Source organism: Portunus trituberculatus, chromosome 42 (assembly GCF_017591435.1).
Source record: "Portunus trituberculatus isolate SZX2019 chromosome 42, ASM1759143v1, whole genome shotgun sequence".
Classification (NCBI taxonomy): domain Eukaryota; kingdom Metazoa; phylum Arthropoda; class Malacostraca; order Decapoda; family Portunidae; genus Portunus; species Portunus trituberculatus.
In genome coordinates, this window is record NC_059296.1 from 13,907,277 (window position 1) to 13,934,437 (window position 27,161).

The window sequence follows — 27,161 nt, forward strand, 5'->3', positions numbered from 1 at the left end:
TGTGAGAGAGAGAGAGAGAGAGAGAGAGAGAGAGAGAGAGAGAGAGAGAGAGAGAGAGAGAGAGAGAGAGAGAGAGAGAGAGAGAGAGAGAGAGAGAGAGAGAGAGAGAGAGAGAGAGAGAGAGAGAGTGCCATCCATGACTTTTTAACATCACCATCTCCACCACCACCATCACCACCACCAGCGCCGCCACCCCTACAGCCGGGAAAGTATATAAGGCAGGCGTGGTGCAAGGAGTCTTCAGTGCAGCTGGTGGCGCTGAGGAGACAAGTACCACCTGACCCTCACTTTTCTTCCCCACCACACGCACGCTGGTTCTCCTCCTTCAACATTCCGACCTCGCTATCATGAGGCCGCAGGTACTGACATCTTCCTCTAGCTTCTTTTTTGATTTTGACCTTTTTTTTTTTTTTTTGTCTCTTCAATTCTTTTCTATTCATTATCGTTACAATTATTGTTTTTTTTTTCTTTTTTTGCTATTTCTTATTTTCTAGCATAAATGATAAAAGTATGTCGAATCTAAGGTTATATTTGATTAGATGAAAATTCTCTGGTGCTATAACCTGTTTTATCATTAAATTCTAAAGCGCTCTCTCTCTCTCCACCTCTTTTTGCTTTTTATCTATTCACTTTTTCACTTCTTATGACTTGAGTTTTTTAAGTAGCAAGTTTCATAAGAAAAGAAGAAAAGAAAGAATCAAGAAACCCCGGTACTAAATTGGCCAACTTTTGAAACCCTTGGTACCTAACTTTTTAGGGAATGTAAAAATGGGTGGGCTTTTATTTTTCAATTTATTTTTTGCGCCTGGACAAACTCATTGACGTTTAAAAGTACGATTTTGTTGGAATATAAAAGCCGCTCTTTGATAGATTTTAATAGATTTTTCTGGGTGTTTACTTTTTTGTTTTACTGTTTCGAAAAAGGAAAAAAAGATACTGATAAACACACACACACACACACACACACACACACACACACACACACACACACACACACACACACACACACACACACACACACACACACACACACACACACACACACACACACACACACACAAACACACACACACCTTAGAACTAAGTTGACGTCAGCGTTCAATTCTACTTTAGATTTTACTCTTTATTTCTCAGAAAAATTTTTCATTGACAATCCCATCCTCATGCACTACACGAGTACATACTGAAGCTTAGTTTGAAAGAAGAGAGAGAGAGAAAAAAAAAGACTGGTCTTATGAATCTGAAAAAAAAAAAAAAAGGTTCTCTTGCATATATTTCCTTTCCATGCGGTAAATTTCTCATAACCTTGTAATCTTCGTTCACATCGTTCCATGCTTCCGTTAAAATACGTAAGTTTCTAATGTTACCATAGAATATTTTGTCTCGATAATCTATCCACTTCGATCTTTCTTTTCCTTTTCGTGGATGTAAAGATTTCCATGATGCGGTATTATGGTATTTTTTCCCCCTTATTTTTGTGTCGCTTGGTGTTTTCATTTATTATCATTCTGAAAACACACATCGTCTTTCTTGGCGTGGTGATCTCGTCAAAGAACACTAAAGATGAAAAGAGCAGATAAATTTGACTTACACTGGCGGATTTTGCTCTCAGTTCTGATACGATTCGTGTTTTATGTCACGTGAACTTTAACTTTGCCCCAAAAGATTCTGAAAGATAAAGAATCTGGTCAGAAAAACGAGTCAACCCAAAACAGATAATGTATCACGACTTTTACTGCTTGCGAATGTTCGTGAAAAAGACGTGTTTTCTTTACAAATTTCACTGAATTCAAATACCAAACACAAGCTAAAGAGTTATGTTGCTGCATCAGTAAGAACCTTTGACGCTGGCTATGGTTAAGACAAAATATTACCTCGCCCACCTATTATCATTATCACTATCATTATTATTGTTATTATTGTTGTTGTTGTTGTTGTTATTATTATTAATATCATCATCATTATTTGTACCATATTTGTACTATTGCTATTACTACTACTATCACTGCTATTACTAATACTACTTATACAACAACATCAATAATATCAACAACAACAACAACAGCAACTACTACTACTACTACTACTACTACTACTACTACTTGTAATACTAACAGCTTCTGCTGGTACTATTATATTTAAATAATTTTTCAATCAAGTAACGAAACCCTCAATTCCTCGCTCCCCTTTGTAGGAAACAGCAACAGGTGTTAATCACCATCCTCGGATTTCTCGTGCTCATGCATGCACACACACACACACACACACACACACACACACACACACACACACACACACACACACACACACACACACACACACATAAAAAAAAAAAAAAAAAAAAAGCTTTAAGAAATTAGCATCAGTGGGATTTTTTTTTCGATTTTTTTTGTTGCTCATGGTGAGTGCCACTCTTACATAAAAATAAAGAGCCTTGTCCAACTTTTCGGAGAGGTTAACGCGTGCTTTACTGTGAGTCGCAAACACAACACCGCCACAAGGAGCAGGTGCTGTAGGGAATGTGGCAGATAATTAGCCCATGACGACGAGTGCCATGTTTGTACACGCGAGGAAAGTAATAAGCAAACGTAATATACAAAGGTAACAAACAGATCACAGGTGGGACGCGACCAGACCAACAGGTGCGCCGCCCATCTTCCTCCTCCTCCTCCTCTCTACATTTCTACAAATCATCTCTCTCTCTCTCTCTCTCTCTCTCTCTCTCTCTCTCTCTCTCTCTCTCTCTCTACCTGCAATATTACCTATGGGGAAAATCTTCTCCCCCAACACATGCATGACACTGAAGAGCTACGCAGGAGATGGTGGTGGTGGTGGTGGTGGTAAGTCATAATCTAACTGAGTAATTAAATAGGAACTGAATTATAATAACAATAATACTGATAGAAATAACAATAGCACACAATACTACTGATAAAATTCTTACCATTCACTTTTTAAACCAAGGTTATTACAATTATAATATTAGTCCCCAGATAATAAATATGTAGAATAACAGCTGCACACACACACACACACACACACACACACACACACACACACACACACACACACACACACACACACACACTTTCCTTATGAGCTCACACACAAGTTTTAGGCGCATTCACGATTCCATCTTTTTTTTGTGTCTGCAACAGAGTGATAACCAGCCGGTCGTGTGTGTGTGTGTGTGTGTGTGTGTGTGTGTGTGTGTGTGTGTGTGTGTGTGTGTGTGTGTGTGTGTGTGTGTGTGTGTGTGTGTGTCCACGTACACCCCACACTCGAAAAAAACCCTCATCTTTATCAGCCCTCATGTCTATTCACGTCTTCTCTGTTCGTCTGCCTGTCTGTGTGTCTGTTTGTCTGTCTCTCAGCAACATACAAAAAAAAAAAAAAAAAAAACTTCCCAGAAACAACTACTTTCATGAATGCTTCTTTCTTCATTCTTCTTTTCCTACCGCATCCTTTGCAAAAAAAAAAAATACTATTGTTACTTCTGCTACTAGTACGCAAAGTTTCCTCTCTCTCTCTCTCTCTCTCTCTCTCTCTCTCGTTATCTTCATTTCGTTTCAGTTCTTCAGACATTCTCTTTCCTTTATATCTCTTTCATTTTTCAAATACATCAAAACTTAATGTGTGTGTGTGTGTGTGTGTGTGTGTGTGTGTGTGTGTGTGTGTGTGTGTGTGTGTGTGTGTGTGTGTTCTCTCTCTCTCTCTCTCATATACAACTTACTGAAGAACCTTACAATCTACAATACCTTCCTGCTTGCAAACTGGTTTCTTTTTTTACATCTCTATTTACAGACATTTCCCTTCCTCCGCCACCATAACTTTTCCTTTCACTTTCGTCTTCTACTGCTGCCTGATAGTTTCCCTCCATTTCATTCTTCCCTTTATTAAAACTTTTTTCTTTGTTCTCCCGCGTATTTACTAATTATTTTCTCCTTAGTTGGTTGTGTAAACTATTATTATTGTCATTTGTCTACTGAGTTTTTTTTCTGCTTTATATATTGTGTTTCTTCATCTTTAATTCTTTCCTTTCACGATCATGGAAGTACTAATATCAAGATGAGATTTCTATTACAGTCTGGATGATTAACCTTTTTATTACTAGCACCGAAATCTCTCCCTTACATCCTCTCTCTATATGCTCCTACTTCGTCTCCTTCCCGAGCATAAAAGTACTAATATTATCTCTTTTTCTCATCTATTTGCCTAATTTTTCCTCCTCTCTTCTTCAATATAGTTTTGCTCAATCCGCAATCACGGAAGTTGTAATAAAAGCTGAGAGTAGAATTTTTATTATGGGTAAGGCAACAGATGTCTTTTTATACATTTACTTAATTTTTTCTTCCTCCTTCTACATACAATTTCATAATCTTAAATTCATCCACTTCACAATCACGGAAGTAATTTGAAAACTGCATTTTTACAATAGGTGAAGCAGTAAAACTCTTCTCCTGTTCTTGTATTTCTTTGAATTCTATACAGCAAATTTCTTCATTCTAAATTCGCTCACTCCACCATCACGGAAGTACCTTCAAAATTGGATCTCCATCACGGTGAAGAAACAACTTTTATCACCACCTCTGAAAAAGACAATAGCTTTCCTTTCCCTCAGGGACGAGCAGAGCAGCGCCATAAAGAGCACGTGGGGCGCCTAGGGGGAAAGGTGGCACATTGAACATTTCGTTACATTTATCCATGCACATCTTCCCGGTCGGACGTGGTTTGGCAAGACTATTTTTTTTTTTTCACCACCTTGAGAGCCACCCATTGACTTCCCTTTCGTCTGGGAGTGAGAAAGGGAGACGGCGAGGGGAGGAAAAGTGTTAGAGGTGACCCGGGCTAGGCGGCGAGAGGGAAAGTGGAGTGTTAAGCGGTTTGATTTGAGTGAAAGCCGCGTCATAATAGAATTGTTTGTAGCAGTGTGAAGAAAACAATAAAAGGCATCATAAAAGTGGAAGCAGTGAATGTGTGATGTTCTGGGTAACTGAATTAATTGTCTTGGTTTTTTTTTTCATACTACATTTCGCTATTCTTCTCGGTTTTTGCTGTCTTCAAATGGAAAGGCAACTCACATCGTCTTCACTTCTCAAGGACGGTGCTTTTTATTCCCTAGCTTTGATACATTCGCCACTCCACCATCTTTGCAACTCTTACAAAAATAATGCTACTAATCTTCATAAAAATAAATAAGAAAAAATTTCGAAATTACATTGGATTAAATAGTAAAAATAAACTTGTAACATTGCAAAATAACATGCGGCTCTAACACATACAACAAAAGAACACTGAAATGATGTTAACCTGCAGAAAACATCAATGCAACGCTACAAACAGTTGTGAAAAACTTGCATGATAAAAAAAAAAAAAAAAAAGGACTTGGACGAGATTTCCACATAAACATGGGTCACGGCTGTGTATCATTTATCATTCTGGAAACACAGTCAAGAAAATATCAGGCCACTTATTGGCTTGAAAGACCACACACACACACACACACACACACACACACACACACACACACACACACACACACACACACACACACACACACACACACACACACACACACACACACACACACACGTAGCCAGAGGTTAGAAACTACACACACAGGTGGGGGACGCCTTCTGCTATAATGGTTTCGTGCACAGTCTCGTATTGTGTCTCGTCATCATCGTCAGCGCCTCAAGCCTTCGTGTTAGGACCGCCTGACAAGCTGATGTGACTCCCTAACTAGTACGTGGCATTAATCTGCGGCTCTGATTGTATGACGAAAAGAAGGAGGCGGAGGAGAAGCGTACACGTAAAGGCATTAAGAATATGAGTGTTAAGTCGAGGACACTTTAATCTAAATCACAGGGACACCATCATTATCTGGTAGCTTCACAACGCTAGCTTAACTCACACTAATTGATGCGGTTAATTCTCTATTTATTCATTTTATTTTCATGGTATTCTTTGCAGCCACCACACATCACTCGGGTAGGTGTTTCAGAGCGAGGGTTGAGAGAATACGTACTCGCACAATTATGATGTTTTTTGGCATAGTAACACGTGGTTCAGTAGATGTGTTAATAATATCCAAACAGAATACATAAATGAATGATGGTTTGCAAAGGTGTCGTTATGAGAGAGAGAGAGAGAGAGAGAGAGAGAGAGAGAGAGAGAGAGAGAGAGAGAGAGAGAGAGAGAGAGAGAGAGAGAGAGAGAGAGAGAGAGAGAGAGAGAGAGAGAGAGAGAGAGAGAGAGAGAGAGAGAGAGAGAGAGAGAGAGAGAGAGAGAGAGAGGGTACAGAATAAAAACATCCTTTACACCAGAAAAAATATATATATATACAAATCATGGGCTATTTTTGAAAGTGAGATAGAAGAAAAGAACCACGAAAACTGAAAAAAAGGGAACAAGTAAAAAAATAAATATAATGCAACACACAATATAAAATAAAAAAAAAAAAAAAACAATCCAAGACACTTACAACACGGGAAGATACTAAAAAAACAAAACAACAACAACAACAACAACAACAACAACAACTATTTATCGCAGCATACGAGACAACTCTAATAATACTACCAGTGATTTATTTAACTCTCAGCTTTCCACAGTTTCCTCAGACACGCTCCGACTCAGCAGGTCAATGCAATCCACGGACCTATTCCCACGCACCCACGCTCCTATCACACCTTAACGCACTTACTGAACGCATCACTTCGCAAACAGCTAACTAACACTCCCTTTCAAAATCTCTCTCTCTCTCTCTCTCTCTCTCAAGACCTACTTCGAACTCCCTAAACCACGAGAGAGAGAGAGAGAGAGAGAGAGAGAGAGAGAGAGAGAGAGAGAGAGAGAGAGAGAGAGAGAGAGAGAGAGAGAGAGAGAGAGAGAGAGAGAGAGAGAGAGAGAGAGAGAGAGCAATGTCATAAGGTCAGGTGACGGGCATCTTAGGGTGACCTTGTACGTGTGTGTGTGTGTGTGTGTGTGTGTGTGTGTGTGTGTGTGTGTGTGTGTGTGTGTGTGTGTGTGTGTGTGTGTGTGTGTGTGTGTGACTCACCACACCTCATTGACAAGAGAGAGAGAGAGAGAGAGAGAGAGAGAGAGAGAGAGAGAGAGAGAGAGAGAGAGAGAGAGAGAGAGAGAGAGAGAGAGAGAGAGAGAGAGAGAGAGAGAGAGAGAGAGAGAGAGAGAGAGAGAGAGAGAGAGAGAGAGAGAGAGAGAGAGAGAGAGAGAGAGAGAGAGAGAGAGAGAGAGAGAGAGAGAGAGAGAGAGAGGTGGTTGGAGGTCACGTGTACGGAATGAGTATAAGGTTACGTCAAGAACCACGAGGGGAGGAGAGGTCGAAGTCTGCAATCTGCTTTGTGCTGCCGGGTCACGACGGAAGGGGGCGGTGAGACAGGAGAGGGGAGAGAGGGGAAGGAGGGGAAAAGTACAGGAAGGGGAGGGAGAAGAGGCAAGGAAGATGGGTCGAGAGAGAGAGAGAGAGAGAGAGAGGTAGTGTCTGTGGTTACGTCACTGTCACGTAACCTGAGTGAGTGAGTGTAGTGGTCCCCTCGCCTCACATCGCATCACATTACGCCACGTCTTCGCGTCAATAAATAAAGTAGCTGCTGTATTTTGGTTCACTTTCTCGCTGGCTTGACGGGGAATACTGAAACCTTGAGAAATCTTTGGGAGAATGCGAATTTATGAGAGCAGATAGCTGACACTGCCTTCGCGCGAAATTCAGTGGATTAGGGAAAAGTGAACTGCTGTGTTGGAATTGTGAAGATGGACCGACTACCGAGACTCAAAAGAATATCGATACATAGAAGTAAAAGTGTAATCTGCTCGGGAACTGACATCTAAGTGGGCTTTACTGTTTAATAATTTTTGTTACCCTTGCTCAGATTTTCTCATATATAAAAAAAAAATCACAAAACAAACACTTCAGGAAATAAAGAAAAAATCTACATTCATATAAACATCTTTTCGTAGCTGAAAGAAAAAAAGAACAGTTTTAACATTTTAGAAATTCAGCATGAACATATACATAAAGCAATATAATTCTGAATATAAAAGCGAAAGGAAAGCCAGTGACATATGGAACGTCAAACACACTTCAAAATTACATATCGGCAGGCTAACAGACAGACAGAAGAAGGAAGAAGAAAGGGAAGACAGACAGGCAGTGATGATGACACGTCCTAAGAAAGTGATAGCAATGCACTCATCCTCTCTTTGTCTGTTTGTCTGTCTACCTGTCTTTCATTCTGTCTATGTATGCTCCTTCGAGTCTATTTTCTTTTGTGTCTTTCTATCCTATATTCTTCCCCTCTCCCCCTCTTTCTGGAACCTTTCAGTCATGTGCGGCAAAGTGATAGCGCTGAAGAAACTTTCCTACATCTGTCTGTCGCTCTGGAAGAGAAGACGCACGCAGGGAAGGGAAAAGGGAGGAAAGTAGAGGAAAGAGACATGGAGAAAAGCAGAGAGAAAGGGTGGGAAGAAGGGAGGGAGGGAGGAAAGTTTGTGTTCTGAGTTAGTTAGTCAGTCTCTCTCTCTCTCTCTCTCTCTCTCTCTCTCTCTCTCTCTCTCTCTCTCTCTCTCTGGCAATGATATGTTTGTGAATCTCATTTTGTTAGAACGCGAGTTAAGACAATGCACTAGAGAGTTAATATCAAAGTATTACAGGTGAATGGTGCACGGAAGAGAAGGAAAATTTCTAGCACTGAACGTAACAAGCGAGAAACAACTTAATGATATGGAAGAACATGCAGATACACATAATTCTGTCTCATCATATGTTCTTTTTCTTACATTCTTCCTCTTCCTCATTTGCTGCCAATATTCAATACGATAATAACAACAACAACGCAGTAGGAATAACAACAGAAGCAACAGTGATAGTGGTATAGGAAGGAGATTCAAAAGCGATAGTAGTATAGTTGTTACGAAAGCAACTTCAGTAACATCAACAAATAAAAAAATAAATATCATAATTTCATGTAAGTCACAGCAAAAATATAGAGACTTAACCCAACCACCCACCCATCTACACACACACACACACACACACACACACACACACACACACACACACACACACACACACACACACACACACACACACATAGCAGAAGGTGCGAGACAGTTAATGGTTGGTAACAGTGATGGATGAGCCTTGCAGTGAAGACAGGTACGTGAGACAGGTGCTCCCGAGTACTAACAGCTGTGTGAGGTGTGGCAGACGAGATAGAGGGAAATGAGACGATGGGAAATAGATGATGCGAAATGAGGGGATGAAGGCACGAGACGCAGGGGAATAGATGGAGAGACAGAGATCACTAGAAAGATTAAAAACATAATAAATGAAAGCATGGAAGAAGAGAAAGTAATGAAAGAATCACGAAAAACAAGTAAATTTGATTCTCTCTCTCTCTCTCTCTCTCTCTCTCTGTGAATTGGCACACTTTCAGGTATCTTTTGCTCTCCCTTGCTCCTCCTCCTCCACCTTCCTCTGCCGCTAATTGTCACACAGGTAAAAGTTAATGAACCGAAACTACTGGTTATGGTACTAGAAAGCCGAGGAGGAGGAGGAGGAGGAGGAGGAGGAACAACCCTTGTCACGTCTCACTTAACTAAATCGCTTCGTCGGGTAGTGTTTGGAAAGACAAAAGTAGTCGTAGTTGTCGTCGTCTTCATTCAGTTACAACGAGCGCATATTCAGATTTCAAGAGGGAGTAACTTAAAAGAGATTTATGAGGGAGAGTGACAAGACTTAGTGAAACTGTATCTATATTTATTGAGACGAAGCTCACCAAGTTCAGTAAGAAGTAATCATTAGGGAAATGTTTATGTAGTTTCTCCTTATGTGTCGTGTGTCGAGCTGTATTGGCGGTGAGTTCGTAAAGGTTTGTGTAAGTCGAGAGAAGTTTCCGAGTTGAGTTTCTCAGTAAGTAAGTACCTGGTTTAAGTGTTTCTTCATGACTTACTGTGAGAACTCAAGGGAGTTAAAGTAGAGAATAGAGGGAATGTTAGCTCTCTCTCTCTCTCTCTCTCTCTCTCTCTCTCTCTCTCTCTCTCTCCGCAACAATAGTACCAGCCATGTAATGACAGTATTCCCTATCGAGATGGGAGGAAACAAAATAAATAAATAAATAAATAAATAAATAAATAAAAAAAAAGGAAGGAAGGAAGGAAGGAAGGAGGGGGGAGGGAAGATGGACCGATAGGAATGAACACAAGCACTGTTCCATTCAATGATTGAGATAGTACAGGAACAGATTGATGAATGTTTCAGAGAGAGAGAGAGAGAGAGAGAGAGAGAGAGAGAGAGAGAGAGAGAGAGAGAGAGAGAGATAATATAACAAGTCTTACTATCTTAATTTTCAAAGAATTGTGTGAATTATTACGAACCATCGTAATCTTGAACTGAATGAAGTATACATTAGTTACTCCTATTGTGCAACAGAGAACGCAAACGTACCTGTTCTGTCATATTGCTTCAATTTTCTTTGATGACAAAGAAAACGATTCTCATGGATAACTAGCATAATGCTTCCCTACCGTTGTAATACTGCACTATACCTATTAGTATATGTATATTCTTATGAACACGTAATTTCATGTAATGTGTATATTGCAATTCTCAAGACTAATGTGTATATTCGTTTTCTTTCTGGCAGTTACTCAAACTCCTGGCGGTGGCGCTAGCGATGGCGTCTGCTGCTCAGGGAGACAAACTACCTGGTGGAGGACACAGCGGAGGACACGGCGGGGGCAACAGACAAGGACATGGCGGGGGAGGGGGCGGGGGTTCAGGCTCGGCGGGGGGCCTGAGTAGCTCGTATAGTTCTAGTTCTTTCAGTGGCAGCGGCGGTTCATCAGGCGCGCCCAGCCAGACGTACGGCGCCCCGCCCGCCCAGACATACGGCCCACCCTCGCAGACTCAGACCACTCAATCACTTAGTCAGACTTATGGACCACCTCAGTCAGGCCAGACACAGACCGTAAGTCAGACATACAGTGCCCCAAATACACAGGCACCTTCCCAAAGCTACGGCACCCCACAAGCCTCCACTCCCAGCCAGGTAAAACAACTTCACCATGCTGCTCCTGTTTGAGCCTCGTGTAAGCCCATCACCTCACTATTCCATCTATTTCATGCGAACAAGCACCGTTTTGCCTGCAATAACGGCTGTTCTCGCGCTTAAAACTGAAGAAAAAAAGTAATAATAATAATAAAAATAATAATAATAATAATAATAATAATAATAATAATAATAATAATAATAATAATAATAATAATAATAATAATACTGCTACTACTACTACTACTACTACTACTAATAATAATAATAATAATAATTATAACATCAACAACAATAATAACAATAAAACTGAGTACATGTAGTCCTTCAAATCCACAAGTCTTTGGACATTCAAACTTATTTAATGAATATAATAATAACAACAATGATAATAATGATATAAAAAAAAGCCAGCTCCCAAACCCTATTTTCTACGCCTTCAGTCAAGTGTCCTTCCTTCAGTACTTTAAACAGGAACATATCAAGACCCTAAAGAAGTGTTTCGGTAAACTCTTGAGTCTTTTTCTGTCAATGAGCTCGATTCCTCTCTTTTTCTGTTCTTCCATTCAAGATATCATTGGTGTTCAGAGGCAGTATTATTATTCGCATTTCTGTTCTATAGTACCTCTGATGTTCCAAATCATAAAACACAATCAGCTCTTTTTTTTTTTCTTTACGTCACACACACCGTTGTATATATATTTGTAACGACTATAGTTTATCGGTTAATACAAATGGCAACTGTCACTCGTCCGTCGGCGCTCAGCCGGACACTAGCCTTCCACACCCCTGACAGAGGCACTCTCGCCTGTATATATATATATATATATATATATATATATATATATATATATATATATATATATATATATATATATATATATATATATACACACACACACACACACAGGAAATGAATCCTTACATCATCCATAACACACCATTACAGGGTCACTACATATGAGGTAACCAAATAAGCGTGACCGAAAGATGGTAAGTTCATACTCTTTCTTTATCATTGATCCTACTGATTGCACTGTGTTCTCCACGTTGTGATGTGCAGACAAGTTTAAATTTAATCTCTCTTGTTCATGTAAACAATTCCACCTTAGAGTTATTATTTTCTCTAAATACTAAATCTTCCTGAGTATAGCCACAATATATACTGTAATAATACTGACACCTTTTTTTTGCTTATTCCTCCATCACATACACAGAGTTACGGGGCACCTGGGGAGAGTCTCAAGCCTCCTTCTCAAACTTACGGAGCCCCTCAGCAACCCTCTCAAAGTTATGGAACACCTCAGCAGCAGCAAAGACCTTCCCAGAGCTACGGAACACCCCAACAGTCTCAGCAGGGGCCTTCACAATCTTATGGAACGCCTCAACAGCAGCAGAGGCCATCACAGAGCTATGGAACACCTCAGCAACAACAGCAACGTCCATCACAGAACTACGGAACTCCTCAACAGCAACAGCAGCAGCAACGACCATCACAATCTTATGGAACACCACAGCAGCAGCAGCAGCAGCAGCGACCATCACAAAGCTATGGAACTCCTCAGCAGCAGCAGCAGCAGCAGCAGCAGCAGAGACCGTCACAGTCTTACGGAACACCTCAACAAAGGCAACAGCAACCTTCGCAGAGCTATGGAACACCACAGCAGCAGCAGCAGCCGTCGCAGAGCTACGGTGCACCCCAGCAGCCTTCCCAGAGCTACGGAGCTCCACAACAAACTCAAAACAATGGTTACGGAGGACAACAGAGTAACGGAGGAAGAAATGGCGGGGGAGGTGGCGGCTATGGTGGAGGACAACAAAACGGTGGCGGCGGCGGCGGCGGTTACGGTGGAGGACAGCAAAACGGCGGTGGCAGCGGAGGCTATGGTGGTGGACAGCAGAACGGCGGCGGCGGAGGTTATGGTGGAGGCGGTGATAACATGAAGGTATGGAATTAATCCTTTAACATTCTCTCAATTCCATGTACAGGAACTACTCTGAGTAACACTGCCGCGAACTATGAATCTGCATGAATAATTGCACTACCAATGCCACAAATGAAACCACCACAATCACCGCCATTTACTCCTAGCATCATCTTAAACAGAACAAGTGGAATAAGAAGGTAAAAGGCTTATCTATACGTTATGATCTAATTCATCAACCCCTACACCCATGTCACTCTTCAGGGGATGCCGTATGGGTTCGACTACGCTGTGCAGGACCAGTACTCTGGGGTGGACTTCTCACAGAAAGAAGAGAGTGACGGCAACGTGGTGACAGGCGAATACCGTGTTCAGCTTCCCGATGGCCGCTTGCAGATCGTCACCTACACTGCTGACCATGAGAACGGATTTGTGGCGGACGTGAGGTGAGTGGAGGAATATTGTCAGTTTTGAGCAAGTCACGTTAAATCAATGTGTGGTGTCAACTGCAGTACTTATGACTTCCATGTGGAGTTCAACAAATGTGTTTAGCGACCGGGAAACTCCTCCGTCGCTACCTGCTGGTTCACTCTATAACCTTTCTGCTGTAATTGTAAACGAGATGCCCTGCCAATTGATAAGCATTGTAATAATTTTAGAAATCCACCGGCAGAGAGAGAGAGAGAGAGAGAGAGAGAGAGAGAGAGAGAGAGAGAGAGAGAGAGAGAGAGAGAGAGAGAGAGAGAGAGAGAGAGAGAGAGAGAGAGAGAGAGAGAGAGAGAGAGAGAGAGAGAGAGAGAGAGAGAGAGCATAAACGAAATACATTAAGCTACTGAATGGAGGAATGAATGAGTTAACAAAAAGCGAACGAAGAGAGGAATGAAGATAACGGTGAAGGGAGATAAAGATAATGAGTTGGTAACATCTCGTCCCTTCAGAAGATGTATTAAAAACAAGATGACAGTAGTAGTAGTAGTAGTAGTAGTAGTAGTAGTAGTAGTAGTAGTAGTAGTAGTAGTAGTAGTAGTAGTAGTAGTAGCAGTAGTAGCAACAGCAGCAACAACAGTAGTGACAGGAGTACGTTAGTAAGAGCAGCAGTAATTATAACAATCTTATGCTTTGATTAACACCACATTCATTCTCCTCTGGCAGGTATGAGGGTGAGGCGCAGTACCCCTCAGGAAACGGCGGTGGTGGTGGTTATGGCGGCGGACAACAGGGCGGCGGTGGTGGTGGTTATGGCGGCGGACAACAGGGCGGCGGCAGCGGCGATGGCGGTTATGGCGGCCAGCAGGGCGGCGGCAGCGGTGGCGGTTATGGTGGCCAGCAGGGCGGCGGCAGCGGAGGAGGTTATGGCGGTGGACAACAGGGCGGTAGCGGCAGTGGTTACGGAGGTCAGCAGGGAGGCGGCGGAGGCGGTTATGGTGGCCAGCAGGGTGGTAACGGCGGCGGCGGTGGTTATGGCAGCGGCCAGCAGGGCGGCAGCGGTGGTTATGGCGGTGGCCAGCAGGGCGGCAGCGGCAGCGGTGGTGGTTATGGCGGTGGCCAGCAGGCGGCGGTGGCCAGCAGGGCGGCGGCGGCGGCGGTTATGGAGGCGGACAACAGAATTTCGGTCAGAAGGTGAACGGAGGAGGTGGTGGCGGTAGCAGCTACAGTGGCGGGAACAATTTCGGCAGTGGGGGCAGCACGGGTTACGGGAGGAGGAAGTAATTAATAGGTACCACCACTCACGTTCCTCCTCCTCTTGGCAACACTTATTCTTCCAAGTCAACAGTGGCACCTAAATAACTACCATTTGGATGAGTGACGCTGGGAATGCGATCCTTAGCTGTCTCTTCAGCCTTGAACCGACTCACCGTCAGAAAGAAAGAAAAAGAGAGAGAGAGAGAGAGAGAGAGAGAGAGAGAGAGAGAGAGAGAGAGAGAGAGAGAGAGAGAGAGAGAGAGAGAGAGAGAGAGAGAGAGAGAGAGAGGATACATTACGTAACGAAAGAAAAAATCGAATTTTAAAATAAATGTAAGTGTGTGTGTGTGTGTGTGTGTGTGTGTGTGTGTGTGTGTGTGTGTGTGTGTGTGTGTGTGTGTGTGTGTGTGTGTGTGTGTGAATCCATTTACTGTTTTACAAAATCTCTTATTAGCTGTAATGCTGTGCCAATAGTTAAAATAGTAGTGAGGGATGGCAAGTGATAGAAAATGGTACAACACACTGTGACGACCTGACAACCTGACCTGAGGGATGGCTCAGGATCAATAATAATAATAATAATAATAATAATAATAATAAATAATAATAATAACAATAATAATAATAATAATATGGTCGGTTGTCTCGCTGCTCCAGTTGTGATAGTCTTAGTAGAATCGGATATTTATTTATGTAATTCGGCATCCCAAAGAAACTATTTTTATACCTGCTACATGGCTAGTGTGTCTGTGCCTAAACGAAAAGAAAAAGAAGTTTTTGTATTCTAAAGGTATTTTCTGAATGTCCATTAATTTGTATGAGTCAAATCGTGTATGTGGTTACAATGTTTATGCCCACAACGATTTGATGAAAGAATGTTGCTTTGCCTAATAAAATATATTTCGCATGAATTTTCTTTTCATTTCACTTTCCACAATTAACAACAGGTGATGGCAATACATTATGTAAATTTCATAATGGAATCTATACTTTGATAGGATTTGTAGGCAGAATGTTGCTTCGAACACCTACATTTTAACAAGCTGCACACACTGGATGGATATTATACTATTTTGAAATTTTCTGTCACATTTCTCTTTAATCCAATTCTTTTTCTTTGCCGACGCGTTTGGAAATAACCTGAATATAAAAGTTGTCAAGAAAACTCAAATTTTCTTCCTTATCTACAGCCGTCGTCCATTTATTTACCTTAATTTACCTTTCACTTTCCTCCAACTTTTTATTCAGCATCAATTTAAGTTTTCTTACTTCTAAACCTCATCATCTTACTTTCAAACTTCTTCCTCTCACGTTCAACTTCCTGACTCCTAATTTCAACTTCATTCCTTTTATCCAAACCTCCTAGTAACTCAAATTCTTTCTGAATTCTCCTTCACCTAACTTACTTCCTCTTACCTTTATCTTGCTCCTAATCTCCTACCTTCCAGTTCTTGTCATAGAAGTGAGAATGAAGAGCGTGCAGCATCTCGAAATCATGGTAAAATAAATCTTTGCACACACTGTTTAGCTGAACCGCCTCGTCATGACACAGCAACCCTTTCAAGACATTCTGTATACCTTAGATGTGGCGACACAACACCGTTACCGCACATCTTTTTTTTATTTTAGATGGAACATGGCTGTCTTTTGATTATGTTAAAAGTTATTAGAGTTACGTTTGTTAGTTATTCGAGACTACAATCTTGAAATTCGTAACATGCAGGAGTGTGCCACTTGAACATGTTGCAGGTGTCACACAGATATCGTAGCTTGTCCAGTCCTAACTAGCATACATACTAGCAATAAAATAATATTCTTCCTTTTTTCTATTTTTTTTAATTAATACTCAGCATTTACATAATGCATTTATATACATTGAGTTATAACGGGCTAAAGGAGGTATTTTGGGTATTTGACTGTTACTGTTCTTAGTGATCATTACTCCTGATTTAATCGGTTTGATTTTATTTATCTCAGATTCCCTCTCTCCCTTCCCCCATAGTCGCGCCCACCTTTTTTTCCCTCTCAATCTTGCTCTTGCTCTCTCTCTCTCTCTCTCTCTCTCCGACCGTGACTGGATCTTATTTATACGAAATATGTCCATTCCTTTCATTGTTATCATGCTTTTTTCAGCGACCAAAGTTCATATAGTTTATTTCATTTACCTTTTCATTACTAACATAGATATTCCTATTCTTTACTCCAGGGATGTTCTCTTATTTGGAACGAGAGGCATCTAAGAAAACGATGCATGTTCGTGTTTCTTTGATGGGTGACATCAGTAACATTACAAAAATGAAGCCATGTCATGAACTATACTGTACATACATTGTTGTTGGTCTCGTTGGTTACATTTAACTTTTCATCCCGTCTGATATTTATTCTGACCTGAATAACTGACTAAAATGTGAGATAATTTAAGTACTCTTTGGAAATTTACCGTTTCTTAATAATTAAACTTCTTTCTACGTAATACTATATACAAAAATTACATTTCTTTTATTTTCGTTGTCTAGAAAGAACAATGAAATTCAAAACTTATACCCACTTTCATCTGGAAACACAAACAGTTCAGTTACCACATACCTGCATATTTCTCTTTACGTCTCCCCGTGACGACCAACACCTCGGAGATCTATGACCTGGAATAAACACACAAAACGCATGCAATTTCAAACGAAAACAACGAAAACAAGAAAAACGAAAAACAAGAGAGAGAGAGAGAGAGAGAGAGAGAGAGAGAGAGAGAGAGAGAGAGAGAGAGAGAGAGAGAGAGAGAGAGAGAGAGAGAGAGAGAGCAGGATTGGGAGGGGAAAAAGGTGGGCACGACTATGGGGGAAGGGAGAGAGGGAATCAGAGATAAAGGGGAACACAAGATATATTACAAAAAAGTGGCAAATATAGTGGACAGACTGTTACTGAGGGCGCTGTTATTTACAGAGATAGCGGAAGAGGGAGGGAAAGGGAGAGGGAGGGGATGACGGGACAGGAAGAAAGAGAGAGAGAGAGAGAGAGAGAGAGAGAGAGAGAGAGAGAGAGAGAGAGAGAGAGAGAGAGAGAGAGAGAGAGAGAGAGAGAGAGAGAGAGAGAGAGAGAGAGAGAGAGAGAGAGAGAGAGAGAGAGAGAGAGTTAAATGATGGACTCAATGTCACATAACTTATTTAGAATTTGATAAAAGCTACTTGTATTACAGAAATATAGTTAACTAAAGAAAGAATAAAGTAAAACAAAGTACCACAAAATGCATAACTTCTCCTGACATGAGTAAAATTAGCGACACATCAATAAGGATTACCAGCAGCGATGGAAGCAATGATGATCACAAATAAATTAAACAAGAAATGTTTGCGCACAAGGCAACATTCTTCCCACCATGACGAAGCTAATCTATAAATCTGCTGTATCTTAAACGCTACCTCTAATTTTCAAGCCTGTATTGGTAACTTTTGCTCCATTATACTTACCTAATATAGTTTTCAATCAGGCAGCGATCCCCCAGAACCAGCATTATCTCCCAACACCTGACTTTATTTATGTATACCTGATCAGGTTAAATGCAGGAAACTTTTTACATTAAATACCATGAATAATCTGGATTTTATTAGCGGTTGGAATACCAGGAGAAGCCTTAAAATGCATAAAAGAAAAGAAACGGGTAGAACCTCATACAACATTGTTTGATTCACTTTCATCTTCGTATACTTTTACCAGTAAGCAGTTAACACGTTTTCACTCACTATCTCAGCTCCACAGGAGGATAAATGGCAGGAAGAGGGTGTCCACCTTTATTTATTGGTGCTTCAATATTGATCTGATAATGAAGATATCACATTGGACGAGAAATATGAGTTTGATGCACGGCTGAGTAATACAGGGGAAGCGAATTTACGAGCATTATTATATCTCGTGGAATGTGTGAAGATTGGCAGGGCAGAGGAGGGTGCAGTGAGCGAAACAGCCGGGCCGGCCACTCGCACCTCATTAATCGCGACCAAGGCTCTACGTTACCCTTCAGCCAATATAATCCTCGTTTTTATCAGATAAATATATTTGATTTTTACCTTTGCGGGAGTGACAAGCAAGGGCGCAAATGGATCCCCACCAGAGGGGCGAGGGGTGGAGTGACAACCATTATCCTACTTAACGATACGACAACTCTAAATATTTTTCTTACCAATGTAGCAATTTTTTTTTTAACTGATTTAACAAAAAAAGTCAGTCTGATGTACATTAAAAAATAAAGAAGAAAGACGTGTGTCTTCTGACGTAGTAATTTCATGCTTGCCGTAGCAGTTAAGAATAAACAACTAAATAAGATAAAACTCACTTGCCAAGGTGAAGGAGAAAGCAAAAACTTTTAACTAATTTTGAACTAGCAGTTCTTCTGAATGAGGAGCAACGATTCAAACACAACCACTATCTTGCCACAGTCAATAGCTGTGCACAACTCACAAGACGGATGGAGAACGAGGCGAGAGGGTGGGAGGGACTAGAAGGGATAAGGCCTGTTAAATAAGAGGAAATACTCATCACAATATCAGACTTTATTTTCTTCTGTGCTTACAAACACATGAGCATCAACACGATGGTCTGGCAGTTGCCGGGTCGACGCGAGGGTGTGGAGTGGAGGCAGCCAGCAACCCGTCCCCACTGGCCCCCTCCACGTCAGACCTGCGCCGCCACGGACAACAAGCTCGCCAGTCCACGACTTACTTTTATGGTGGGAAACAGATTTTTTTATTATTATTATTAATCTTCCACTGACTCACAAGAATAAATTATAATGCTAGCACGTGGATACTGTATGATTTATGGATGTCAGTGTGAGGGCAGGTGGTTGGGGGGGGAGGGAGAAAGTACCGTGGATGCAGTGAAATTATCTTTCAGCACTTGCAGTCCTCCCAAATGTGGCGGGCGAATGTCACTCGTATTAACATGTACATTTGGCAAAGAAATACAAAATACGAAATTAACAAAAAATCAACAACGATTGGGGTGGTGATATGGTTACTAACAACCAAAAACAAAGTTATCTATTCGTGAATGCATGTCCACTGCTTAACATTAATAATTTATGCTTCACTTATTGTTTATTGTATTATTTTTTATTTTGTTTTCAATACGAAGACTTCATACAAAAAATGTTCATCACATCTCGGGGAGCTGCACACCTTTCGTACAAACACAGCGATTGGGGGCGGCAGGAGGGTGAGGGAAGAAGAGGGCAAAGGAAACTGGATTAAAATTAGCTCAAAATTTGATATCAACTCGTTCACGTGTTTACACAGAATATATTATGTACACACAGCACGAAAACGTTCATCTTTTGTTATAGATCCTGTCTGTTTTACATGGAGTGGCTTGGGTAGGGCTTAGAGCTTAGAGGACAGGGCGCCTTGGGTGAACGGCGAACGACCGTCTATCCCGTCAGGAGTGAAGTCATGGGTATAGGTGGATGGGTAGAGTGAGCAGGGGCGTTAGGCCGATGACGAGGAGGAGGAGGAGGAGGAGGAGGAGGAGGAGGAGGAGGAGGAGGAGGAGGAGGAGGAGGAGGAGGAGGAGGAGGAGGAGGAGGTTGTAAAGAAAATATGAGCTAAAGAACGGGGTAAGGGAAGGAGAGATGCATCCAACAGGCTCCAGGTAGTGTGAATCCTCAGGAATATCATGCCAGAATCGCTCCTCTCGCCATCTTACATGCGATGGTTGCAGGCTTGGACAACGCTGCTCTTGGCAAGGGACGTGACGCTCAAATGTCAGGTTAAAACTCGCTTGACACACTAGTTTCCTCCGAGACTGCGATTCTAACCTGGTATCAATGAAACATCGTAGGATAAAATGTATTTACAATGATGTTACTTTGAGGTCTTCCTCCGATGGTTCGTGAAAATGAAAAATGAAAACAAAATAATAAAGATTAAAAGTCGACACTTATTTTGCAGACTGCAACAGGAAATTTGTAACAACGATATCCTCTAGTGTTGTTTGGTAGTGAGAATAGGCAAGTATTTACAATATGTTGAGAATGGTCGTGTGAACTGCACAACAGCACTGCAATGCCAGTCCATCCTGGACCAGACAAGCAGTTCGTTGTCATGAGCAGCCTGTATGCATGTATTATGTGTGTAGCGAGGGCCTGGAGGCACACGACCTCCCTCGCGGCCACGGTCTGGTATAAGAGAGAAAGGGTGGAAGGCAAGGGTAGCGTGAGTTATAAGTATTTACAAACAGTAATGTACTCAGTCACAAGTTGGCTTGTCTAGCGACACTGGGGCAGGAAAGGGATTTTTTGGGCGGGCAGGCGAGTGGGTATATTCACAATAATGTACATCTTATGGAACTTTTGCGGTTTTAGTTTTTTTCTTTTTTTTTTCTTTTTATATGATGACCGGACTTTGCAGTGTATCGATGAAATCTTGAAGTGAGTTATATGACGGCAAACGAACGATGCTAATAACTGGAATAAACAATCAACTTTTGCGGTATGATGGCGGTGTACGGAGGGAGTCACTGGTATGAACTCGTGAGAAATGTTAAAACACAATCCTGTGAATCGGTAAAGGGAAGTGTACAACGCTCACAACCTCTACTAATGCAAAATGACCTCTAATTGTCAAATCAACTTGTCAGCTTAGTTGGTGGTGCGCAAGGTCTGACCAGCGGCAACTTCTCTGCCTGCACTCAAAGCTCATCACCACTTTACTGATGGTGCTCCAGTGTGTGACCAACAAGGACTTTGAGTGGTCCAACAGAGCAGCGTCATCTCTCATTAATGCTGGCTAAACTACGGCTCGGTAATACTTTCATATTGAACTCAGAGACTGAAACGATATGACCATCACTAATGAGTATTGTAATTACCAGACTTCTGCGTCCTCTTGTTGTTCACTCTACTATATAGCCTTGCTTGGAGCAAACTGACTTACTAGATCTTAACATACGATACTCGGTTTGGTCCTCCCTTCTGAAGATATATACGAAAACACAAAACTTAGCTAAAATAAAATGGCTGTATCCGACCAAAAAGTACGTAGGATCTCCAGACTCGATAATACCAGCTTGATGTGACTCCACATACCTGCAGTTTCATTAATGGTTGTTTCCAGAGTCACAGGGATGATTCACCGTTATCAATATGTAACCCAGGTCTGAATGATGTCACACAAACACTGCTGATGGCGCAAGGTTTCACATTCAGCTGCTCACCTTGCCTGGCTGAAGTGGACTGCCATGTGGTCACTGGTAACTATGGCGTCACGTGACGGTTTCATCCCGGGATATCTCATCACCGCAAATATTACGTGAACATGAACTTTTAATAGTTGTATACATCGTTCTTGACTCCATTCGGCATATGCACGATTTCAGAAATGTATACATTTCAAATGTTTATATAAAAGTAAAGCAGGCACAAATATTTACGTACGGCATCACACTAGAATACAAAATGAGAAAATGGGAATTACGTTTTCTTTGACAAGTAAAAGAAAATTGATGCTATACCCAATAATAGATAATCAAATATTTTTTGCCTTTATATCAATCAGTATAATTATTGGTGTTATTTGTACATGCAGATATTTGCACTACAGTAGCACATGATACTGTTTATGTTTAATTTAATCGAAGCTCTACGCATCAAATGGGCGAAACATTTCCCTCATCGTGTGCCTGCAACATGTATGGGTCTTATACGTGCCACGAAAACTGATCACTACATACATACATACGCACACACACAAAAAAAAAAAAGAAAAAAGGATCAGTTGACGATATTTGAAACGAATCCGAGCTGGAGTTATGCTTTGATTAACTCAGGTTGATTCCCTAGAGAACTGGAGTCCTGACGAAAAAATGTTTACACTACTGAACTAAAGAATCGGACAAGTGCTCTTAACATGACAAATCTTTTAATTCCGTTGACCTCATTACCTCAGGGGACCAGGCCCAGCTTTAAACCGTATTTTATCAGGGATCAGCATCGAGGTAGTCTACAGAGGCCACTAGATATAAAAAAAAAATGTGTCAAAAATGTTTTTCGATATTTTTCACCGTCGTCTCCCGGCGGTCCCTAGCGACTCAGGACACCGACCGACAACCTTCCTCTCGGGACGACCCTGCAGCCTTCAACACTGGCTTCCCTCCATTGTGGTATGCACGTTCATTGGTGTTCCGAGCAGTGACAGGTAAAACAATTACTAGCTGCGACCTACTGACTCTAAACTTCGTTATTACAATTAGATGATGATGATGATAATGATGATGATGATAATGATGATAATGATAATAATAATAGTAATAATAATAATAATAATAATAATAATAATAATAATAATAATAATAATAATAATAATAATAATAATAATAATAATAATAATAATAATAATAATAATAATAATAATAATGATGATAAATTAAAATATCCTCCACTGTTTCTTTCTCTCCAAAATGCGAAATATAACGTTGTACTGAGTGAATGGGAGGACTAGATCCTAACCAAAGAGATACAAGGAGATATTTGCACCAGACACTTGTGGCGCGCAGCTGTTGTGACATGTCTGGACTATCGAAAATCAGTATTTGACGGTCCGCCTGTGGGTGGCGGCTCCGCGGCGGTGCGGGCGGCCAAGGGGTTACTAGATCGCCGACAGCAGCAGACCAGTAAGACCTCCTGGCCTCCGTCAGACGTCCACAATGATTCAGATGTCATTCAAATCGCAGTTTCATCAGCATTAGAAATAGAACCCACTCCCGCTCTCCACTTTACATAATTTGTAGACAGGTACACCGACTAGGCTCCGCTAAGGAAGCCATGTGAACTACAGTACATCATTCTAAGTTAATATCTACACTTACTACAAGAATCATTATCTCGTCGCCTAAAGTTCACAAATGCAAAGCAATTATCGTCTGTCTTGCTTGACTCTGCACTCCAAGTCTCGAGACCTCGTAGCTGAACGTCTTGCCTGATGAGTTCGTGATACATCTTGGTCACGCTCAGTCAGTTTTCATTGATCTAGTTAAGGTGAAAATATATTTATATATTGCAATTTAGAGATGAATAAATCATAGCTGTGATGGAATCAGTCAAGTGTCACACCTTGAAGCCTCGAGTTGGAGAGAAGAGACGAGTACTGGACAGCACCCGCCGCCCGTGTTGCTGGCAGCGTCGCTCACTTATCACAGTCAACTCCCACGCAACTGTCAGAAAGCCCCGAGTTCGAGGCTGGGTACATGAGGAGCCTTCTTTACTCGAGGCGGGGGAAAATCTGGGATGAAGCACGAAAACTGCATGACATGTTGTGTACAACATACCGCGAGTTTTGGGAGAACGGCTGAGGGGAAAGGGAGGTATGTGTATTGGAGGCAAGCTGAGTATGCGCTAACGCCTCACACCCCTCCCCTAGGCCACACCAATGTAGGTTTATGGAAACCTGTCCCCCGTGCTTGCTTGCGTGTGTGATTATGTTGGTGACTGATGATAACGATGACTGCCAGGACTGGGGCCTTACCAACACTAGAATGAGTTTTCAACGCACTGTTTAAGCACCGCCCGGCTGTCCCACTGCCCACCCCACAACGCTTCAGTATTAGGGTCTGGTTGGGTGCCACAAGTCAACAAGGAACTACGGATCGCAGCTGAGGCTTGAAGTAATGGACAGAGAAAACAGAATCACGGCAACAGAGCAAAGTTGACCAAATTCACCTCAACTTCCTGGAGTTCCATTCCGGGTGCATCACTGTGGGAATCTGACAGGTAGGTATTCAATTTCGTGCTGATAGTAAGAAAACAGAAAAGTCTATCGCCAAGCATGAATGCGGCATACAGATCATCAAGTTAATGGTTACTCAAAGTTAAATTAACTTGACAGATTTTGTAGTCCTGAGCTTGGAGTACGAATGATAATGTCATTTTTCTTTTCTTTTTCTTTCTTCCTAAATCAGTGTTTAGGATAATGTAAGGTGGCGATCCCATGTGTTCCTTGACGCATAATGGTCACGGTCAAGCTGAGATCAATATGCAAACCAGCTTGATATCTTCACTGGGCCTCCTCTGGCCTCCCCCTGCGAGACATGAGTGAGATAAGGGTGTCTGGAACTGCAGGAGAGGTGGCACACGAGGCTACCGTAGAGTACTGAGGTGAGAGTGCTTGACGGCTTCATACTTGTACTAAAAAAAAGAGGCTTCGAGTAATTTGTTGAAGTTCCTCAAGGGTGTCCACGCGCAGGTCCTGCACGGTGGGTTGTCGTATGCTCCGCTGTCAGGGATGCTGGGCTTGGAGTGTTCCCAGGCTTGACAACTGTTAAGTAACTATCTGATCTGTCAGGGGAAAAATTATAAGTGTTCACATTGTACTGTTAAGGAACCAGAAGTTACTTTCTTCCACACCAGCGACGACGCTCCAAGCAGTCTGCGTTTACTTAATTCTCGACTATTCTTTGGCAAAAGTCTCAAGAAGTTTCTGAAACTTCACATAAAGACAATGCATTTCATAACTTCTGCGAAAACACATAATCTCATAATGAACTCTGAAGCCTCGCATTTCTTTTCTGTAAACATAATGCAATTTCTTGACAAACATTTTTGTTATTACATAAACCAAAATTGTTATAATGAATGTTGCTTAATGATTAACGTCACGTCTAGATACAACTTGTCCTCTTATTTTTTTTTCAAATGCCAATGTTATATGGCTTATGCTGTGACCCGCACGCACATGACACTATTCTCACACCAAGACCAGAGTTCTTGTAATCACTCTTGTCTGCTGTCCGTGTTGATCTCTTTAGCATGCTTCTCACTGCGGACAGATCACCACTACTGGACTGAGGATAAAAATCTTAACTACAAATACTAAATATGAGGAGAGTTCGGGTGCGTCAGGCGCAGCAGTGCGGCGGCGGTAAGACAAACACGAGGCTCTCCAGAACGCCAACTCCCGAAGGCGGCGGGCTGGGGCTGGAGCTGGGTTTTAACATATTCATTATATCTCCAGGGAACTGTAGTATATTTCCAGTGCTGGTGAAGTACATCATCCATAGCACAGAAGACCTGGATGCCGATGCTCGGATGCTGCGGTAGTGTTGCGTTGGCTGGGGAGGAACTCTGATGCTGCACGCGTCCCGTCATGCTCGAGGAACGCCTGAGTAACGGTGATGAGGATTGGGCGGGAAGTGCCCGGCGGAGGGAGTTGGTGGTGCAGGTCCGGCGAACTGGTACCCCGGTGCAGGAAAGGGTTGTGGATGCGGGCAAGAGGTGAAGATCCTCTCACCGGGTAGGTTGTGTCGGCGCAACTACTCCTGCTTGGTAGCCCCGGGGGAGTTTGGCTCCTGCTTGATAGAGTTACTCCGTGATGTCGCAGACGCTCCTGCTGTCTGGCTGAGGGTGTACAGCGCCGAGATGTGGCGCTCCTCGTCGCTGAGCTGAGAGTTGGCCATCGCCGCTGACATGGAGAGCGCCGGGTTGGCCACAGCAATGATGTTGCCCTGGCTGGAGGAGAGCACCTGCGGGAGGGAGACTCGTTAGTGATTCACGTGACACACACACACACACACACACACACACACACACACACACACACACACACACACACACACACACACACACACACACACACACACACACACACACACACACACACACACACACACACACACACACACACACACACACACACACACACACACACACACACACACACACACACACTATACGTCTTGTAGTCCGGATGTTGCCTATCATCTTTTCCTAAAATTTTCTTTTAATATTAGCTGTGTGACAATATTGATGGTGTGTGTGTGTGTGTGTGTGTGTGTGTGTGTGTGTGTGTGTGTGTGTGTGTGTGTGTGTGTGTGTGTGTGTGCTTATGTGCGCGCGCCTCAAGTTGTATTGAAAGTGATTTAAGTTTCTTTACACTGCTATCTGACACATCCTTTTAATCACTAACCACTCTGAAATATTTCTTCTTGTTCTACCGACACCTTTAAACATTATATTGGTCAGAAATTACAAAATCTATTCTTCTCATCATCTTCTTTGTTGCAGATGATTATAAAGATTTCTTAGGTTGTTTTTAGTGTCATGAATCGCTGCATATCGCTAAGAAAGGGTTTACTGTATGTGTGTGTATACGTGTGTACGTGCGTACGAGCGCGTTTATATACTTGTACTGACTGTTACATACTTTCAATAATTATTGTAATAGACAGTATGGATATCTAAATGTAATAGGTCTTTCTTTCAGCTGATATGCATTCTATGCTTTTCACACTGTGTGTGTGTGTGTGTGTGTGTGTGTGTGTGTGTGTGTGTGTGTGTGTGTGTTCGCGCGCGCGCGTGCGCGCCAGCGCACGAGTATTATACAGTATATATAGGAATGAGGAAGAGTAGAGGGAAGAGATCAGATGGATGGGTGGAGGATGGATGGATGAATGGATGGTGGATTATGGATGGTTTAGGTAGTGGTTGGACTGAGAAAAGCGC

General features: G+C 42.0%; 2 protein-coding genes across 25 annotated transcripts in view; one reads left to right on the plus strand and one right to left on the minus strand.

Annotated features, from left to right (window-relative positions):
* The first annotated feature begins 249 nt into the window (after positions 1 to 249).
* On the plus strand, positions 250 to 14,965 carry LOC123517547 (pro-resilin-like). Its single transcript, XM_045277740.1, is given in 6 exon segments — positions 250 to 359; positions 10,668 to 11,072; positions 12,290 to 13,018; positions 13,262 to 13,443; positions 14,150 to 14,543; positions 14,546 to 14,965. Coding segments are annotated over 6 exon segments (1,884 nt in total). The 5' UTR covers positions 250 to 347; the 3' UTR covers positions 14,708 to 14,965.
* Positions 14,966 to 19,206: 4,241 nt separating this feature from the next.
* LOC123517546 (NGFI-A-binding protein homolog) overlaps positions 19,207 to 27,161 on the minus strand; it is a 418,417-nt gene continuing 410,462 nt past the window's right edge. For 23 of the 24 annotated variants that reach the window (XM_045277716.1, XM_045277717.1, XM_045277718.1 and 20 more), the window contains one exon: positions 19,207 to 26,182. In XM_045277716.1, coding sequence (XP_045133651.1) covers positions 25,973 to 26,182 — 210 coding nt within the window. In that variant the 3' untranslated portion in view covers positions 19,207 to 25,972. The remainder of the gene's footprint in view (positions 26,183 to 27,161) is intronic. The other variant, XR_006678491.1, reaches the window with a different exon arrangement.